The following is a 19,272-nucleotide window of genomic DNA, read 5'->3' on the forward strand; positions in this document are numbered from 1 at the left end:
TCAGAATTTGTGGTACAAAAGTTCCTTTATTAGAATATGTTTGTTTAAGTAGAAATCACAGCGACCACATCAAAACCCGTACACTGAGAAGCACAAAAAAAGAAAATGGCAAAGATCACGACTTCAAAGACATGAGAATTAGAAAAGTGTTGAACCGCTTTACAGGATAGGTTTTTCTATTACACTTAGACTAAAAAGATCAAGTGATAAAAGGTCGATTTTTTCTTTTTAAGTAGCACTTGAAATGTGTCTGGGCCTTCCAGGTTGTCAAAGTGACCTATAAAACTAGGTCACAACGTGGGACCACAGTCGTTGGTGTTTTATTGTTTAGTCATAGCACCAAGATCCCAAAGACTCACTCTTCATAATGATGAAGACATCAGGCAGCTTCTTGTGTTGACTTTTTAAATGTTTTCGTTGTGGTCATGTGATAGATTTGGCAAAATTCGGCTCCGAGTTTTAGACAACGTCCTCTGTGCAGCTAGAACAAGTACGAACTAATGGCTGCTGCAGAACGACTATTTGTTCAGGGGGAAGACAAAAAAAAAAAAAACTGCCTATGTTATGGATATCCACACCTATCTCTGCACAAGTCTGACGAAAGCCTGAACAAGCTGGATGAATGGCTCCTGACCCTCATGACTCGCCTTGGAGCCCGGCGTAGGTGGTTTGGACTGGGTAGAGGGGAGGATGGCACTGGCAGGAGAGGATGGCGAGCCCCTCCGAAAATGGCGGAAGAGGCTTGAGAGAAGAGTACTCTGAAAGAGAAACGCAATCAAATGCATCATGCTAAGACATGGAGTAAGCATCCTTTATACTACAAGGCTGCTGCTATTTTATGTCTGACAGATGAGATGAGGCATCCTGTTTTAATACTGTAGAAGGTGCAGTTTAATGCCAGCTTCATGATTACACACTAGCAATAACTGGATAGAATTCATACATTTTTCACAGATACACAGAAAAACACACTTGTTGTTGGTTCTTGTGTTTATAGCAAAAAACCCAAAACGTTTGAACAGCTTTGGGTTGGAACAGATGTGCCGTCTCACCAGTTCTGAGCTGAGCTCTTGCTTGAGCCTCTGTTTGTCTCGAGGGAGGATGGAAGGATCTTTGAGGCACCGAACAGCCTGAGAGATCAACACGTAGAAACAGTTCTCCATGGTGAACATGAGGAGTGACCTGGAGGGGAGACACCAGTTAATCATTTCAATATTTGTATTTGACAGTAAAACAAACAGTATCTTGGAAAAGATGCAATTGGCTTATCGTAGCAACCTGTAAGGAGAAACAGTTGCTGGTCATCTTATGCAACATGAGAGATGTGTCTGGAAAGGTGTCAAACAAGGCCTGGAGGCCAAACACTTGGCCCACTGAGCAGCTTTGGAAAATGTGAAGAAGAAATAACTCGCATACACATATTTCAGTTTAACCCCAAAGCGTCGTCCTGACAGATGTCTTTTATTTACTTCAGCAGCTTTTTTTTTTTTTAAATCATGTAGAAAGACTGAGATGTGCTGTTAAAATCACATTTCATTTTCCTATATAAAAGGTCAGAAATTAAATGTGCATCTAAAGATCTTTACACTGACAGTGGGGGAAGTTTCGTTGGTCTGGCCTGGTTAAGATGCTAAACTAACAAGCGGCTCCACATTACTTCTTAGTTGCCACGTACCAGAGTGTCTCATTTTCTCATTAACTCAAAGCAAAACCCCCAGTTTCATTTTCCCACAGTCGGTTTCCTTGAAAGTGTTTCATATCTAGTGTTACACGCCATATCACTCACTTCAGCGCTTGGATCTCCTCTGATGAAGCTAGTGATGCTATACTCAGGGAAACCGGTTCCTTCTTCTTCTCCATCTATTAACAAACAGCAGAAAATGCGAATGCAATAAGCTGTAAAGACCTTTGATTATAATAATAAAGAATATAAACACCTACCTCGCTCAACATGCTCAGGCTGACATTGATGGTGGCCAGCAGGGTCCCAAATGAAGGAGCAACGTCAGGGTCAAAAGCCGGAGTTGTGAAGCTAAGCACGAAGAGCGTGCTGTACTCGGCCAGGTCCATAGACTGATACAAACACAGAGACAGTCAGCATCTCATCACCTTTTTTTTTTTTCTTTAAAAAAAAAAAAAAAAAACGCCTGTTTTTAAAGATCTGCAGAAATGTCACCATGCAGCAGGAACAAACAGACCTGGTCCAGGAGTATCTGACAGCAGTCTGGGGTGAAGTGCTGCAGAGTTGCCAGGGTTTTGCTGAGGATCTTTAGAAGACTGCACTGCACAGCTAGCAGTGCCTTCTGCTCCGCCTCCTCCCTTTCCCCTCCACCTGCTGCTTCTTTAGTTGACGTTTGAGTGGGCCGCTGTGTCCTGGGTAAGGGACCAGGGGGCAAAGCCTCACCGTTTTTAGCCTAAGAAAGAACAACAGAAAACAATCAGCCATTTATCTGAATGTATAAACAACAATCTACAAATTTATATTAAAGAAGAAAAAAAAGACTAAGTTTCTGACCTGGAGGTAGTGATGAAGCATCTTTTTGCTGTGGAGCAGATGGGTGCAGGTCTGGCACAGATAACAAAGGTTTACCTGAAGAGACAGATGGAAACAGAAACACTAAATTACCAAAAGCTGAACAACAATTGGAGCTGTGCTCTCCTCATTGATGTGGTGATTTCCTTTTGACTTGCCTGAACATCTCTGAGCAGTTTGGGCAGGTGAAACTGCCACTCCTTACAGAAGCTCGAGAGCTGCAGCAGAAAACCAACTGTGTGATCGGCCTCATCCAGGCAGGCCAGGCTCTGCACGGTCCTCACGGCATTCAGACACTGAGCGGGAGAGAAAGTGACGACTTTATTTAAAAGATGCCAACAAAAAGAAGACTGCAGGCAGTAGCTAGACACAACATAACAGGAATACAGTCCTGTCCAAGGGTCAGGAAGCTCAGTGTACTTAACAGGTCCACAGTTGTGCATAAGCTGCACAAATAACTGTTTATTTTTGGAACTGCAGGAGCACTTGGGACTGAGGACTCACCAGGCACTGCACTGGGTGGTCAGGTGCTGTGCTCATAAAAGACTGTCCATAAAAGGACAGGGACAGCAACAACACTCAGGTAGGCTGTGGTGTTTAAAGGATGCTTGGCTAATACTAAGGGGCCCACTGATACTTTTGTTGCACATATTTGGAATTCCTGACTTAAAACTAAATACTTTACTGCTAGACAGACAAAACAGGCAGGCTGAAGATGACATCTTTAGATTTAACCTCCTAGGACCTGGCGTCCACCTATGTGGACATCACATTTTGGGATGTCCAGACCAAAATAATACATTTTGCTCTACAAGGGCCTGATATCCAGATACGAGGACATTATACTGCCACTGTTCTATCTAAATTCAAAACAAATGTCCTTATATGTGGATCTCATTTCTCTCAGAAACAAAAATCAGTTCGGGTCTTTGGAGGTTAAGAAATTCGATGGGTGTCGTTCTAGTTTTACACCCACAGACACATTTAAGAGGCAGCCCTAAAAGAAGACAAGCATGATGACATGTTTTTGTCTTTTCCCTTGTTAACACAGTAAGTTACTGCAGTCACACCTGTAGTATACGTTCCTGATGCACTCCGACAAAGTCCAGGGCTTCGTTGATGAAGTTGTAGCGCAGCGTCTTAAGCAGACTCTCCATTAGAGACATGCAGAGGCGGTACACCCCGGGCCAGCAGGCCAAATCCTGGGACTTCCGGGAGAAGCTCTGCTCAGAGACATGTACACACGATGTTAACTTGACATGAATGCACCATGTCCTCCATCATCAATCCATGCTTTTATGTGCAAGGTGGGGGAAAAAAATATTTCACCTGTGATGTGCCATTTGGTGAGACCTCATACACACTCAAAAGAGGCAGGCAGATGGTCTGAGTGACTCCCGCTCCTGCCACAGCTGCTGCCCCCTGAAGGAAAACGGACAACATCCTCAACATCTGCTCAAATTCTTCTGATCTATAAACTGGGTTTAAAGTACTAAAGCGTAAAAGGTGTGTTTGTGTTTACCTGCGGAGTACGGGCCAGCGTGAGCAGCAGGTGAAGTGCAGCCTCAGTAAAGTACAGGTTGCGTTTCATGCGAAGGCTCAGTTCAACGGCACTGAGCACTGAGGGGAGGAGGGGGACCTTCCTCATCACTGAGACCCAGTGCTCACCATCCTCATCAGTGCGGCACAGCTCCTTCGCCAAGTGGAGAGCCAAAACACACACCTGATTTAAAGGGAGGAAAAAAAGTATGTTTATACAGTACATGTTGGGACAATTGATCTAAAATAGATCAGAAAACTAAATAAACTTGAACCTTCATCAACAACAACCTCGCCACGCTTACCCCGTCTCTCTGGTCCTTCTGTGGGCCCCGAGGAGAGTCCGTCTCCATGCTGTCCTCGTCCTCCACCGTGTCTCCCAACTGGCTCGTGTGTCGCATGTTGTCAATAAGTGCCAGGGCCTCATCTTTCACCGTCTCACATACAGACAGCAACAACTGGGGCAGCTGGGAAATATCTCCACCTAGATGTCAAAAAACACACGCCAAGTCATTACCGCTCCGACACTTTCTTAAAACACAGACAAACATCAGATGTGTGCTTCTTACCGTCCAGTCCCTGAATCTGCAGCACAGAAATGAGTGCGGAGAAGATTTTGGCTTTGGTCCTTTCCATCAGCTGCTGGTCAGCCTGCAGGACACTCTCCAGGATAAGGGAGAGGGGAGACAGGATGTCCGGAGCTGAAGCTACCACACTGGAGATAAAGATTTAGAGAAGATAAAGGAATGAGGCGACAGCTAGTGCGCAGTGCTGGGCCTTCACTTGTCAAAGGCATGAGTACACACCTTCTCCACTGTTTAAGGAGGATGAGAAGTAAAGTGGCCATCATGGATCCAAGTCGAAGACAAGGCGCAGACGTGGGCGTTGTCAACTGAAAGAGTGACCAAGAGTTTAAAAAGTAAACTAGTGATAAGAGAAGAAATAAAAAGTCACAGAATACAGGAAAATATTTCATACTACGGTAACTTACAGCAGCTTTAGTCCCATCTAGGACATCCATGAAAAGGGTCAGCTTAGTTGAGTCCTCAGTTAAGTGCATCACATCAGACTGAAAAAATAAAACACAATCACACATCGTTTTCATCTGAGCTTGTTCTAGACAGGATTATCAAGACGCAGTTAAAGTCTCAAATTCTGGGAAATGCACAAATTCTTTTTTCTACAAGAGGCGCATGAGAAGATCAGTACTTCTCAACTCCCATTAAATATGACTAAACAGCAAAAACAAGCCTGTTAGCTTAGCTTGGAGTGAGGACTGTATGCAGAGGAGAAATAGTAATAATGATACTTCTTTTTATCCTTACACATCATCAAATTTTCACTTGATTAACACTGTCAAAATCTGATGATGATAATATTACCGTAGTATAACAGCTACAGAAAATTTGTGCACATAATATCATTATTTACAGGAATTAAACTTAAAATGCAAGTGAAGGAAGGTAGGTTGCAGTACCATCATGAGATCAACGTTTCGCTTTTAAACGTAACTTTCGGGCCATGATTGTGTGTACTTGAACATACGTGGTTAGTGGAAAGAATCAGCAACATCCGCCAGGCAGAGATCAACATCTGGGCCTCTGTGAAGTAGCAGATGCCTTCTTCCTCCATCTCTGCCACATGGCACACCAGTGACTTGACGTACTGTGACCAGTACTCATAGCGTCGTGCGTTGGAGAACTTCTGAAGCCCGTCCTTCAAGGACTGTTCCAAAGAGCCGCTGCAATAACACAAATATTCATCAACATTAAATATGTATAATCTAAGACATCATTGTAAATAAAGGGATATGTATACAAAGATGTATTTAATATTAAAAAATAATGTTATTATTATTTGATATGGACTCTGAAATCACCTGACAACATAGTAGATCTCCAGGCCGATGATTTTCATGACAAAAGCGCAGGTCTCCAGAACGCAAGGCTGGGGACAAGTTACATTTTCATCATTTTACACGTTTACTGACTTTTAAGTACTCATGGAAACAGTGTAACTAAGCAACACAGCAAAATACCTCTGTGGTGTCTGAAGGTGGGGTGAGGGTTCCAAAAAGAGGTGTCGTCAAATTCTCCCAAAACCTCTCTCTTTGGTTTAAAAAAAAGAAAAGAAAAGAAACAAAACACCATACAGCATGTTAATCATGTGGTTTTTCACCTTCACATGTTGTTCCAACTCAAAGTGAGACTGAGAACATTTACTTACTTTGTACGTAAGACAGAGATGGCACTATCCCTGCGATCCTGCCAGAGGGCCAGGAGGAAGGCCAGACCTGCTCGGTGTAGCAGCGGGGGGCACCAGTACTTGCCCTGCTGTTTGGAGTCGATCAGGTCCAACACGACATGAAGACAGCTCCACTCACCCAGCAGGAACTCCTACAAGTTTAAAACAAGGATGTCTTTAATGAAGCTGCAGCAGTGGGAAAAGTAAAACCAAAGTTACTTCCTGCACTTTATACCTTTGATCCTTCGTTTCCATCTTTGACTTCCAGGTTGAGAAAAAGCTCAATGAGGCCAGGCTGGGTTTCCACAGCGACGGTGAGAAACTCAAGGATCATGACTTTGATCCTCATGTCTTCCGTCTTGCTCTGCAGCCGAGTGAGGAACGCATCGCGGATGGCTGCTGCATCGCTCCCGAGACAAGCGTAGACCGACATGGGAGCCACCTGGCAACACGAGGTCAACGTCAGTGTTTAGTTATGTAACAAAAACACCAACCACATATTCACATATTGTTTAAAAGTGGAAGTCTTACTGTGGCGAGCCTTTTGAGCAGCTGGATTGCGAGACGAGGGAGTGCTGGATCGTGTTTGTGGTAGATATATTTAGCTAGGACGACTATTAGGTTATTGCCGTGGCCACCGTGCTGTGTCAGCGCCTGCTCCAGTGGGGACACTGTGTCCGAAGGCGGTTTCAAACGGATTACGTTGTTTGTGACAGAAAAGGCCAGTTTGACAGTCTGGATGAGCATCTGACCAGGACCCTCAGAGCCACAGCTGGACAGCACCAAGAAAAAAAATATAATACAACTAATGTCAGTTAAACAAATAATAATAATGGAGAGCTGAGTGCTTACTATGAGGAAAGGTTGACTGAACACATCCAACTGCTCACCTGCTGGGTTGTGCAGCCAGGACCACATCTATGGTGTCAACTCCAACTCCCATTATATTGACAACTGCCTGTCCAGCTTCTGTATTTGCAAGGCTGTAGATACACAGAGACTGCAGGCTGGGAGCGCTGCATTAACAAGGAAAGGAGTAAATAAACAACTACATGAGTAAAAAGGCAACTGTTAGTTAGTTGCAACCATTATTAATTAATCGACAATTTTATGATTGTTTGGGCAGGCACAAAGCAGGTGCAGTTACAGCCTGTAAAGTGTAACTTTAATCCACACAGAAGTGCCAAAAGAGATCCACTTAACACCAAGAGCAAATCAATCCTCAGACTTCCATTGTAAAATATTCAGATTTAGAGCAAACAGACATTTTTCTAGAGATGTTTGTGTTTAAGAAAAGAAAAGAAGACATTCTAGTTCTAGTATGTCAGCACACATTAACAGCTGTTTATCTCCCTAAACAAGCTGGCTAGTGATTCCCATCCTCTCATCCAAATATGGTCCACTTCTTGTTCCCAAATAGCAAGAAAGAAACAAAATATTTTTATTTTAACAAACTGGAAAGATTAATGCACATTTTACACCATTCCAGTATTAGAGAATCGTCATATAAGCACCCTTGTTATGTTTAAGGTTATTACCCTTAAAAGCCTGTTTGTAGGACCTGACTGTTTAGCATTGTGACATCAGAGAAAATGTGCAGGTGACAGAGTTCAGACACTGTTCCTTACCTGCCTTGGTCCTCTCCCTCTGGGCTCAGATTGAGAATGGCATGGATCAGCTCCAAAATAAGACAACCTGCAGCAGCACAGAGAAGCCAGTTTGTATACAAGTTTAATTTGTCTCCAGACAAGAAGCAAAGGGAAAACACCCTCACCTATCCTCTCTCTGACACCATAGGTGTTGTAACGCCACTTATGGTACGTGGGCAGCATCTCCTTCAACACCAGCAGCACACAGGGGATCAGACCTTTGTTCTGAGTGCTGCCGAGCTGACCCTATGATAAAAATAAGTACACATGATGCACATTATAGTAGCAGGACAACATTTTGAAAGATTACATAACTTTTAAAAAATGTTACCTTAACCAGAGTTGTAATGAGACGAAGGAAGGCAATAGTCACAGCATATTCTCCCCTGGGCTGCTCAATCTGAACTAGCAGGTTGCCATAGTTACCTGCCTTCATCCCCTCAGCACTGAGGGGAAAAATAAAACAGTTGAGTAAAACGCTGATATATCCAAGGCATATTAAGTAATACCTGGCACTCTGTTTGGCCTCTTTACCTTATGCACTGGGCCATGCTGGTCAGAGGGTTGGAGGCAAAGGGGAGGAAGCCAGTGTGGTGCAGACTGGACCACACCTGAAGATTGATTAAATAAATAAATAAGATATGAACTGGGTGAAGAAAGTTCAAAAGCACTGGCTTTAAATCCCTCATTTTACTTCATGTTCACACTGCGAGCACTGAGCACACCCACCTTCCCTGGCATCCTTGCAGCCAGCACAGAAAGGCAGTTTACACAGGAAGCAATCACATCCACTGGGGGGTTGATGACGGATGTTAACCTGAGAGAAAAGACAGATTATAATACCAGAATCATATCAAGATTATTTCTGGCAGAGCAAACAGCACAAAAAGTTTAATGTGTGTCACTCAAAAGTTTACTTTACCTCTGCAGCAGCATGTAAATGCGTGAGGTCAGAGGCAGGAGGCAGTCAGACACTGTCCAGTCTGTGCTTATGATCTTATGGACTAGATCCAAGATGGGCTTCACGCGGGCACAGTGGGCTAAAACATCTGGTAAAAATATCAGTCAGTGATCAACAATCAGCTGATGAATGTGTTTCTTCATTAAATAATTCATTTTTAGGCATTTGGCTACTCCAGTAACTGGTGACATCAGCTACTGAATCATTGTATAACTGAGTGGAAATCTTTACGTGTAACTGTGATTATTTTAAACCTGTTGTGCAGGTTTTACAATTACTGTCATACCACATGATCATATGGCCTTATGGATTTACAAGTCTTATCAAGTTGTTTTGCTTCCCAGAAACTCAAGCAGAACTGTATTTAATAGGTTTTAACTGAGTATATGAGGTATATATTGTGAATGTTACAAGAAATGCAAATAACCATATTTCTTGTCATGTTTATCACACTCCATCCTCTTCTCCTTATCCAATCTGGTCAGAGTGCAGAAACCTATACTAGTTGTAGAGCCAGAAGCAGGGCAAACCTGGGCAAACCTTATAAACAAAATTAACTGCTATGTACCTGCAGTGGAAACAACATGGAGCAGCATCTCCACCTCACATGTGAAGAGAGTCCAGGAGCTGTAGGAAAACTCCCAGCGTACCACGTAGCCTTGCTCACCTGGACTCATCACCTGGCCCAGCACTCCCTGTGGCATCCACAGGTTTGTCTGGCCTGTGCCTAATGGTTGAGAACAGACATCCCCATTTAGTCACACAAGAGAAACACAGGGAAAACTTTCATCTATACTCAGATTTAACAGTAATAATAACACACTAACCGAGAGGATAGAGGAGTTTGGGAGCTTGCCTCCTCCACAGTGTCTCGTCGTCATTGGAGATGATGTCATTAGACTTATGTTTGTAAACTTGAGTGTAGAAGGACATTTTATCCAAGAAGTTGTACACCTTTCACAAGGAAGTCAAAGTATATCAATAAATCATTTACAGAAAGATACGTTGCATGTGTGTATGTGTGTGCATGTGTGCCATTTACCTTTTTAACAGTCGACTTGTTTGAAAGCAGTGCAGTTAGAAGCTGCAGCAAGGGTCCGATCTTATGAGGAAACATCCCCACTGCGCTGTCCAGGATCATTCCCAATCCCATGTTTGGCTTCTGGATTAAACATTTAATAAACGAGATACATCATCAACATTTATAATTCCATTTTATTTTTAATAAAAGATTCTCTTCTGTGTGCTTTTCCCACCAATTCCCAAAAGATTTCAGCCAGACTTGGAGCAGAAAGGACCTCACAGGCAGCATCGATAAGGTGGGAGCTCTGAGTCGCCACACCATCAGTCTGTAATACACATCATAAGAAAGCAAATTATCACCACATGTTATAAATAGGTCTGTGAGGATCAAGACATGTAGAGTCAAGGTGCATACCTGTAAACTTTCTTCTTCAAAAGAGGTGATCACAAATGAGAGGAGACCATAGACGCACATTTTTGCTGTGCTTGCTGTACACTGAAGAAATAAAAAGTGAAAAAAATGATGGAATTTTAATGGAAAACAAGACAGTCACCACTCTTTGAGCAAATGTTGGTTGCTACTTACATTTCTATCTATAATTTGTAAAAGTGCAGCATTACTTTACAGATTTTGAAAGAAATCATTATGAAACCTGAGGTCTGAAGTTTAGCACAGGTCTTGACAAGGAAACTGATGCATGATGATCAGTATAATACATTACTATTGTAACAGGAGGTTTTCATTCTGGACACTTCATTATAGATTGGTTTCGATCTGCGCACTTAGTGATTTCATTAGCTGCTAATGACAAACAGAAGCACCCTGAGCGTTCTTTACCACTACTGCTCATGCTGCATGGACTTTATTTAAAGCATGGCTTATGATTTGTGAAAGAACAAAGGTGTGTATCAGCAGGACATAATTTAAAGCTATGTCAGATAACAGAGGCAGCATAACAGATGACAGAGGGAGTTCTCCTTTAAGTGAACAGAATTTTTTTGTAAATTTGCTTCTTATAAACTTCTAAAGGGTCAATCAATCTGAAATATCTTACATTGTTCCCTGAGACTCCAAGACCTTTGAGCATTGTTGAAAGGTACTTGAAAACACCCAGCTGGAGGGCGGTGTTGCCTATCCTCCTGATCACAGGGCTGGTATCATCTGGTCTAAGTGTGTGTCTTAGCAGGACCCAGGCCAACAATACCGGTGCGTGATGAGGGATGTCACCAAATGTCAGTAGCAGCTGATCCATTTCCTAGAAGAGCCAACAATTCTTATGAGTATTTAAACACATTCTCATTATATGCTCTGCGTGAGTTAACAGAAGCCTAGCCAATTTTAGCCTAATTTATTTAAATGTTTCACTTTGTAAGACAAGTCTGTGAACCAATATTAACATTAAGTCTATGAATGCAGCAGCCAAAAAACAAACTGAACCTTAACCACGGCCGGAGCACTAGAGAACTGGTGCTGATCTGTACAATCCTCAAGAGCACACTTGTGCAGGAAGTCTATGTCCATTCCTTCAACCAGGATGAGCGCGCTCAGGTATCTGCCGGGCAGAGAGACAGACAGGACATCATAAACTACGGAAGGAATGAAATATTTAGGTTTCTGACATATCCGGTAAAAAAAGTCTATTGAATATGAATCAACTGATGATTACTCTCTGTATAGGAAGACATCATGTCACTGTAATAATGAAAATACTGAAATGTCTTCATAATGTCTGTCAATTAAAAATATCTGGGAAAGACATGAACCGCACATAAACTTTGTGCCTCTTACCCGATCCGGTCGACCAGCGCATCCATGCTCTTATCTACCAGGTGTCTGTTAGTCTGCCGCAAACCGAAGCCTTGTTCTTTGAACATCTTGGTGAAGTTCAGAAGGTCAGATGGGTTCATCTCAAAGTAAGCATAATACAGAAAGATGATCTCGAGCAGCAGAGACTGTTCTCTCAGACACTGCAGGAACCATCTTGACACCTGCCGCTCCGTCTGAAAAAAAATAATATCTACATTATTTTGCATCCTTGACAGGAAAATATCTCCCACAGCTACCTCGCAATAGGAAGGATATTAAGCCAACGCCAACCAAACTTGTGTCATCACCATGAGGTTTCCGTGAGTTTCCCATGTTGGTGCCTCTGCCTTGAAGAGACTCTCAAACTGCAACTGGTATTTGCTCACCAGGTCCTTCTCCAGCTTTTTGACACAGTCACTGTACTCAGCCTAAACAACATAACATAACTAAGGTTACATTACTAAAGCAACAACAATCCCAAGCACAATTAGTTTTTTAAAAGCTGTGTTCCACAATTTAGTGAGTAATGCTAAGACTGGAGCTTCTCACCCTGTAGGGATGTCGCTCATCCTGAAAGTATGTGAGCAGGAGAAGGACACATCTGAGCAAACACATGCGTTCCTCATAGTAATAGTCTGCTATCTGCAAAAACAAACACAAAAGCTGTCATACTTACTGAACTAAACATGTGCTGTGTCAAGAAAAGCAGAAGATCCGTGTACTGACCTTAAGCAGTAGTGCCTGGCTTTGCCGCTCATCCTTGAGTACAACCTACAAAAAAAAAAAAAAAAGGTATTCATTTAACATCGAAACGTCTTTCACAACATCTTTTTACGGTCTTACATTTTTTGTTCCTGTGATGCAACGGCAAATCTCAGTTTCACTGAAAGCTACGAGTTCAGACAGATTTCACAATGAAAATATCTGTCAGGACAGATACCTTTAATGAATCACGGGTTCCTCTGTAGTCTTCCTGTAGGTAGCACTGCAAAAGCTGAACACTCTGCTGTTCATCGAGACTCTGTAACATGAAATCATCATTAAATACACACTACAAAATAAAGACTGGAAATCATTCTTGATTGACATTTTGAAGTCTTACCAATAATTTACTGATCCTTAGACCAAAGTCCTTCAGGGGCTGTGCAACATCTTTCTTCTCTTTTACTTTCTCAGCAGAGGATGAGCTGTAACAGGTGATGCTTGCAGTTACCTTTTATATGGTTACTTTTATTAACTACAGTAAATTTGATGTGAAAATAACTGTAACTATACCTGGGTGGCTTGTAGTAACTAAGTCCTTGATGAAGTCTATCCCAGTGTCTGTCGAGCTCTACCTCTATCTGAGCCTGTGACCATCCAACATTAATAACAGAGAGAAAAATCACTGTGATTGTTTTATTACCTTTAAAAAAGAAAACATTACAACAAGCTATTTTTTTGGAGCAGTAAAGAGTCCAGCACACTTGTTATGTGCTGGACACTTTTCTTCAACAAGGACATACCGGCTCTCTCAACGCAGACCTCCCCAGCAATATGGTCCATAATTCCCTACAGCTCCTGGGAAACAAATTGGTTTATTTTAGAAAAGCAACGATTGGGATTAATGCATTAAAGTTTTTACAGTTATTAGAACTGAGCCTTTTAACTAAAGAGGGATGAAGGTGTGGGATTTAATAAGTGTGCACTTCTGTCCACCCTTTTTCAAATATGTAAACTAAATCAGCAAATGTGTAGCAATATTGTACCCTGTTTTAGTTTATTTACAAACAGCTATTTTTTGTTCAATTTAAAAAAAAAAAAAACTTTCTATGAATTGGTTACATGTTTGAAAGAAACTGAACAAAGCAAAACAAACTTGCCCTGATGCCATCAAACAAAAAGACAGACCTACTTCCCAAAACTATAAACACTTCCCCCGTTTTCGTACATGACTCACTTTTTGTGGGAAGAAAAAAAAAAGGATAGAAAACTCAGTATGTCCATAGGGTCCAGAAAGATTTCCATGGAAGCATTAAAAATAACGATTATCTTTATATTTCTAATCATGTTAGTTTAGAGTGTGTGAAAATGAACAGACTATTTAAAGCAATCATCGTAATTCCTACACAGTTAATGCAACTTTTTTGGTAAACCTTGTGCAAAATTAAAACTCAAAGTGTGCAGTTTGATGACATTTTAGTTATTTATTTTACATCTACTGTGGTGAGGTACTAAGACAACAACATAAAAATGCTGTCCATGGCAGCATAGTTTTTGACCAGACTTGAGATGTCACCGGTACTTTAAAGCTCAATACATGTTTGCATACATAAACATTTGTTGGGGTCCTCAATATGAGTCTGTTGTCTTGTTATTATGATATCCATGGATATGTTTTAAATACCTCTCTTCAATGATAGCCCTTCATCAGCGTTCCCTAAAACTAAATTAGTTTATTTGTACTTACAGAGATGGATAGGCTTTTGCGATTTGTTGTCAAGTCTAACTCTTTTTAGTTTGTTTTGGAGGTCAAGTTTAAAGATTTTAAACCTAACTCAGCTGTTTTCCTGACCGTATCAAAACAGTAGAGTTAGCTTCTCAATTAACACCAACTAAGCAAGCCCAGCGGTTACTGAATGTAACGGAGAGTCGACGGCTTTATCTCGCTGTAAGTACGGTGTCTTTAAATAAACCAGCGCCGTTAATACAATATCTAATGTAAACAGTTTGCAGTGGCGGTATGCTGTTGTTGACATGCGGCTGGCACACCGCGCTACTGAAAAGCCATTCAAATCTTTAGCGGCTAGTACTTGCTAAGCTAAGTCAGCGTGGTGCTAACTGCTCAAACGCAAAAAGTGAAATATACACATCACTGCTGGTCTGATTTAGTAAACAGGAGCGCTGTGTAAAAATTATACCCACTGGAAAACGCTGCAAAAATAACTCAAACAACGCACGCTTTAGCTAAAGTAAGTTGCTATGTGCCTACCTGACGCTCATCTCCGATTCCGCCATCTTCGCGTCTGCTATGTGATTGGTTGTTGTGCTGGCTCATCAGTGACGTCGAAAGCGCCTTCGTCACCCTCGGAGCCAACGGCTGGGCGCCTTGTTCTTCTTCGTAAAAGAAGATGTTTACTTTATAATAAACTTATTAGTTATCTTAGCTAAATTTTATTTTCACAAATGCAAATACAGTAACAAAAAACCTAATTTTAAACATTACTATAATGATGTTTTATGTTACATAAAATTGATTAGTGGATCACTTAACAAAAAGGCTATGAAAACTATTACTATTTGTAGTAATTACAAATTATTTGAATGTATGTAATTCTTTGTATTACACCCCCTGGCATATGTTAATTTTGTTCTGATTGTATACATGTTCTGTATACTGTTTCTTAATAAAGTTTAATATTTTGAAAAAAAATTAGGTAATAAAAGAGTGAACGAGCACGTATCTGAACTTATGAATAAACAGTCTGCGATTCATCAAAAAAAAAAAAAAAAAAAAAAAAAAAAAGCCTTGTTCTTCTTCGTGAAGCAGCGGCCGTCCTGAGTTCAACTTTAACGCCATCCTCTGGAGTAAAATAAACACATCCCAATCGCCTCCATACCTTTTCGAAAATATTTATGCTACATTTTGGCAAAACTTCTGTGTTTCCCCCTAACTCCATAATTCAGTATATCATGTATCAAAGCGATCCTCTGGACTTACGGGTAATTAATTTTTACAAATAATTATTCAAGTATTACATGTATAAAATAGCCTGAGAAGTCTGAATTTGACCAAAATAAATAAATACATATTTTTATTTATTTATTTAAAGTATGCGCTTTATAGTGATATAATTATTTCACAAATTTTAAGATTAAAAAGTAAATTTAAAACAATCTTTAAAAGTAACGACTTTAAGAGATACTTTTTTAGTGTACCACGTGACCCGGCTGTCAAAGATGGCCCCCTCCTACTGGGTGTGAGAGGACCGACAGCTGACAAAGGAAACAAATCTGTCCAGAAAGGACGGCACCGATTCATAGCGATTCACTGCACACGTCCGCTCAGACAACGCAGCGCTTGTATGGTATGTACGCTTGTCTTTGTCAGCCTGTATTGTGCGTCAGTGCTGCCAGTAGTTACTGCTGGCGTTTTGCTAGCTCTGTACAGTGAGCTTGTTAGTCTGCCGTTAGCTTGATGCCGTCAGAGGTTAAAGCATCCTCGGCTGCCAGAGAGACGCGTTCCTCGGTGTAGGGAGAATTATCTGGCCCCATTGGGCTGTATGAATGAATGAAACAAACTGGAGTTTTATTGTTTTGATTTTCTTTCCCTAATGTATCCTTCAGCTTTCATAACCATTTGTTAAGCATAGCCTCCATAGCTGAAACAGAACTCACACTACACAGACAGCTCAAACTCCGACCCCCACAGGAACAAAAGGTTGCAGCTGATGTGGAAAGAACATGTGTTTCATGTGTGGCCTTTTACTCGTGCTATCTGAGCTGTGTGAATTTCTCACTGACGGGGTGAATTTTCAGTGTGGTCATAGTTCATGGCAGGAAGCAGATAAAGCATGATCAAGGTTCAGAGTTAGAATAACGAAGAAAAGACTCAGCATTCAGTACAGTAGCATTTGAATCTAATTTTTTCACATTCTTCTGTTTGTTGTGATCTGTATTTTTTTTTTCTCTTAAATGCTAACACTTTTTCCCCTTTTTCCTCGGACATCCATAGCAAAGGAAAGTTACCTTCCAAATGATGAAGCCTGTGAGAGAGAGGAAGTGACAGAAGAAGGCCTTCATTGCTGCACACCATCTGTTCCGATCAACCCTCCTCCCTCTTTGTGAGCGCCCACCCTGCAGCCATGCAAATCAACCCGGTGCACGTGGAGTCCACTGTAGTTTTGGCAGTGGTACTATGTGTCCACATGGCGGTCTGGAACCAGCACTCCTGGTGCAGCATAGCCCTGGTGATACAGGCTTTCTATGTGCAGCATAAATGGGACCGTCTGCTCAGGTCTGGGGGTGCTGTGTTCCAGTTTCGCCCTTCAGCGAACAGCGGCATTGTTCCGGCCTCTATGGTGATGCCTTTGTTGGGCCTGGTACTGAGAGAAAAGTGCTCTGCCTCAGGGAATGTCTACTTTGAGCGCTTCTCCATGGTGGTCACCATCACAGGCATGATGCTAGCCCTGTTCCTCTCCCTGATTGCACTGGGAATCACAAGACCTGTTCCCACCAACACTTGTGTAATTGCAGGGATGGCCGGCAGCGCAATTCTCTACACCACAAAGCAGACCCTGACGGTGTCTGAGGTCATAGAGGTCTTGGAGGTGCTGCTGATCTTTGTCTATCTCAGCCTGATTGTGCTTTATCTGCTGCCACGCTGCTTCACGCCCGGAGAGGCACTCCTCATTGTCGGTGGGATCAGCTTCATCGTGAACCAGCTAATCAAGCGCTCCCTGAACCTGGCGGAGGTCAAAGGTGACCCGGTGAACTATTTCCTCCCGGTGTTAGTGGTGGGCTCGCTGCTGCTGGGCGTTTTCTTTGCCCTGCTCTTTTGTTTCATGGAGTCTGAGAGCTGGGGGTCATCGCTCTTCTTTCACATGATGACAGCCGTTCTGGGTCTGGGGATCTTGATGCCCTGGCTGTCTTTGTTCATCGGTCGCCACCCCCTCATGTGGTTGTTGGACTTCATCACGTTGAATGACAGGAGACTCTGCCTGCTGGCGTACTGGGTGTTTCTGTCTGTCGTGGCAAGTTGCGTTGTGCTACATCAGAACTATCAGCGCCAGTCGGGTTCCAAGAAGCACCAGGCGTCGACCATCGTCAGGAAGTACTTCCATCTGATTGTAGTGGCCACCTACATTCCAGGGTTGATCTACGACAGGCAGCTGCTCCATGTGGCATCTGTGGGTTGCCTGGCGGTTTTCTTGTTCCTGGAGTATGTGCGTTACTTTCGAATCAGGCCTTTCGGTCAGCTGCTCAGGCAGTTGCTCACTCTGTTCCTGGACGAGCGGGACTCTGGGCCTCTCATCCTCACCCACATTTACCTGCTACTGGGCATGTCTTTGCCCATTTGGCTGTTTCCTGGACCCTGTGCCCCTAAGGGACTACTTCCAGGGGCGGGTGGCCTGGTGCCCTACGCAGGTGTGCTCGCGGTGGGAGTTGGAGACACTGTGGCATCTGTGTTTGGCAGTACCATGGGGGAGATCCATTGGCCCGGCACCAAGAAAACCTTAGAGGGGACTGCGACATCTGTGTTCGCCCAGATCATCGCCGTGGCCATGTTTCTCATCTTTGACAGCAGCATCAATCTGAACACCACCTACTCATGGATTGTTGGCTCCATCACTCTGGTGGCCATGCTGGAAGCCTACACCTCCCAAATAGACAACCTGCTGCTTCCACTCTACCTCTTCATCCTCCTGTTGCTTTGAATGGACCGATCATACAAACAAGCAGATCCACTGCCTGTTTCTCAGCCATTTCTGGTGGTGAACTTGGGACAAAAAAAAAAAGCTGTCTTTCGTAGTCTGTGGAGATGATCGGTAGTTATTTTTGACCAGCACAATGCGATTGAAAGCAGTCAGATTAACCGACCAGGGTATCGACAAACCTTTACATGCGACAGTGTTGGCATGACAGTCTGTTGTCTTTAGATCATTTTCAGTATCCTTTCCAATGACCAGTGGAACATTTTAGATCAAGTCTGAGCCTTGCGACAGAGGTGGCGTATGTTTTCTCTGCCACCGACACCAACAGCTCCTAAATTATGCAACGGGAGACTCAGTTTAGCAGAGTGTGGAGGGGGAAAAAAAGTGTTTCTTAAATAGAAATCCTTTTTTTTTTTTTTTTTTTTATAATCGGCAAGAAACACTCAAAATGTCCTGTCGTTTTTATTTCGTAAACAGATACATGCCTTGTATTGCCTTTCGAAGAACATAAGTTAACTTTAAATTATTGATATGTCTTTTAATCAACTTTCTCACGTCTTTATTATTATGTTTGCCTCCCTGATGGCAATATGAAGAAGTTTCTTCTGAAAATACTTGCCTTAAGAAGTCTATTTTCTATCACACACAACCTACCATAATAGAAGCTGTAGACGCTAGCATGGCAGCCCATTTCAACTCTTATTTAAAGGGCTGATTTATACTTATATATGGTAGAAACACACTATGCTCCTGCATGAGACTGATGTGATAATGCAGTACTGTAATGTGTATGCCGGTTGTCCTACCGCATATATTTTTGTCAGATAAATCAACTTTGCTTACCAGTTTGTGGTTTAATGGGACCCTACACCCCTTAAATATCTACATTTCCTTGTAATACTGAGCCTTTAGTGTTTTGGGGGGTTTTTGGACATTGTAGATATGCTTTTGGGCCACACCCATGCACACAGGCCTTTACGTTTTGGCAACTTTTACAGCAAGAGTTACTTCTAAATTATTGTTTTATGTGCTTTATAGCAATATACTATAATTTCTATTGGGTTTGATCTCGTCATTTGCAGAAAAGGAAATGGAGCTGTTTT

The 19,272-nt window shown here is 42.3% G+C and overlaps 2 protein-coding genes across 2 annotated transcripts; one reads left to right on the forward strand and one right to left on the reverse strand.

Moving 5' to 3' along the window:
• Positions 1-6: 6 nt before the first annotated feature.
• nup188 (nucleoporin 188) lies at positions 7-14,836 on the reverse strand. The gene is made up of 43 exons (XM_012918834.5): positions 14,728-14,836; positions 13,262-13,316; positions 13,032-13,105; positions 12,859-12,943; positions 12,697-12,777; positions 12,483-12,527; positions 12,306-12,398; positions 12,065-12,184; positions 11,739-11,950; positions 11,388-11,502; positions 11,005-11,205; positions 10,365-10,445; positions 10,183-10,275; positions 9,969-10,088; positions 9,754-9,880; positions 9,495-9,653; positions 8,888-9,014; positions 8,695-8,782; positions 8,500-8,576; positions 8,297-8,411; positions 8,091-8,211; positions 7,945-8,011; positions 7,207-7,332; positions 6,848-7,088; positions 6,552-6,758; positions 6,299-6,468; positions 6,111-6,180; positions 5,952-6,019; positions 5,618-5,813; positions 5,064-5,141; positions 4,879-4,964; positions 4,642-4,787; positions 4,378-4,556; positions 4,056-4,256; positions 3,863-3,955; positions 3,604-3,756; positions 2,692-2,829; positions 2,516-2,590; positions 2,199-2,414; positions 1,942-2,073; positions 1,787-1,860; positions 1,053-1,182; positions 7-758 (listed from the first exon to the last, which is right to left on the reverse strand). Exons 1-43 carry the CDS (start codon positions 14,751-14,753, stop codon positions 579-581), a joined length of 5,241 nt encoding a protein of 1,746 aa, XP_012774288.1. The 5' UTR covers positions 14,754-14,836; the 3' UTR covers positions 7-578.
• An 849-nt stretch (positions 14,837-15,685) lies between these two features.
• Positions 15,686-19,011, forward strand: dolk (dolichol kinase). Its single transcript, XM_004549779.4, has 2 exons — positions 15,686-15,823; positions 16,471-19,011. Exon 2 carries the CDS (start codon positions 16,601-16,603, stop codon positions 18,170-18,172), a length of 1,572 nt encoding a protein of 523 aa, XP_004549836.1. The 5' UTR covers positions 15,686-15,823; positions 16,471-16,600; the 3' UTR covers positions 18,173-19,011.
• The last annotated feature ends 261 nt before the right edge of the window (positions 19,012-19,272 follow it).

The sequence above is a fragment of the Maylandia zebra genome, linkage group LG7 (genome assembly GCF_041146795.1).
Source record: "Maylandia zebra isolate NMK-2024a linkage group LG7, Mzebra_GT3a, whole genome shotgun sequence".
In the NCBI taxonomy this organism is placed as follows: domain Eukaryota; kingdom Metazoa; phylum Chordata; class Actinopteri; order Cichliformes; family Cichlidae; genus Maylandia; species Maylandia zebra.